Source organism: Egretta garzetta, unplaced genomic scaffold (assembly GCF_000687185.1).
Source record: "Egretta garzetta isolate BGI_Z169 unplaced genomic scaffold, ASM68718v1 scaffold1037, whole genome shotgun sequence".
NCBI lineage: Eukaryota > Metazoa > Chordata > Aves > Pelecaniformes > Ardeidae > Egretta > Egretta garzetta.
The window spans coordinates 69,072-70,113 of record NW_009260362.1 but is presented as its reverse complement, the minus strand read 5'-3'; the positions used below and the strand labels follow the sequence as shown (position 1 = coordinate 70,113).

Sequence of the window (1,042 nt, the reverse complement as noted above, 5' to 3'; positions counted from 1 at the left end):
GACCCCGAGCCTGCGGCCCCGGGCTGGGCTGTCCCTGCCTGGCACAGGGCTCAGTCCCCCGAGGTCTGGCCCCGCTCACTCCTCCCTCTTGTCCCTCTCGTCCCCAGCTACGAGGAGAGCTCTACCCCCAAGGAGGTGCCGGGGGCCTCCAAAGAAGAGACGACAGAAGCTGCCAAGAAGAAGAAGTGACCTTGCCCGCGGGCGGTGCCCGGTGCCGCCGGGCTGGGGCCCTTCCAGACCCTCTGCAAGTGACAGACGACGAAACAATTGTGCAAGAGCATCGTGTTGTGTGTGTCGGAGCAGCCGCCCAGGTGGGGTATCGATGTACGCCGCATAGCCACCCCCGCCGGCCCCCCGGGGCCGCGCCGCCTCCCCCCCGCCTCTTTATCTCCTGCGGGGGCGCAAGGCGGGTGGGGGGCAGACCACAGGCCGGTTTTTAAATTTTGTATTGTGCATTTGCTTTCTCTCATATTAAACCATGTCGAAGGAAGGAGTGCTGGTCTGGCCTCGGCCGCTGCTCCGGTTGCAGCTCCCGCTCAGTCGCCTGGCCGGCACCGGGATCAGCGTCCCGGCTCTCCGGCAGCCTTGTTCTCCCTGTGGGGCCCGGGGCTGCTCTCTGGCTGTTTCCAAGTGACCGTCCCCTTCCCCCTCCTGCTCCTCCGGTGCTCAGCCTTCCCCTGGCTGGCCTCAGCCTGGGCCCCTCCTCTGCAAGACCCAGATTTAGGGCTGTGGTTGCTGACCCCCAGCCCGTCCCCAGGTGGGTTTGGGCCAGGGTCTGGCCCTGGAGCAGGGTGGGTGAGCAGGGATCGGGGCACAGGAACCCGGGGGGATGGGGACAAGCTCTGCCTTGGCTGCTGGGGCCTCAGCGAGCTGGGGCTGAGCACCCACGGCCTGGGGGAGCGGGTGTGGGAAGGAAGGAGCTGGGTGAACCCAAACCTGGCCCCTGAGTGGGGTGAAGAGAGCACGGGCTGTCCCCCCTCCCTGCAGGGAGCCAGGCGCCAGCCTGCACCCCTGGGGGCTGGGACAGGCAGGGGGGGCTCCT

General features: G+C 67.8%; 1 protein-coding gene across 3 annotated transcripts in view; it reads left to right on the top strand.

Moving 5' to 3' along the window:
* Nucleotides 1-903, top strand: part of HM13 (histocompatibility minor 13) — a 12,589-nt gene extending 11,686 nt beyond the window's left edge. For 2 of the 3 annotated variants that reach the window (XM_035898483.1, XM_035898484.1), the window contains exon 11: nucleotides 108-465. In XM_035898483.1, coding sequence (XP_035754376.1) covers nucleotides 108-189 — 82 coding nt within the window. In that variant the 3' untranslated portion in view covers nucleotides 190-465. Of the gene's footprint in view, nucleotides 1-107; nucleotides 466-487 lie in introns of those variants that run through there. The other variant, XR_004842547.1, reaches the window with a different exon arrangement.
* The last annotated feature ends 139 nt before the right edge of the window (nucleotides 904-1,042 follow it).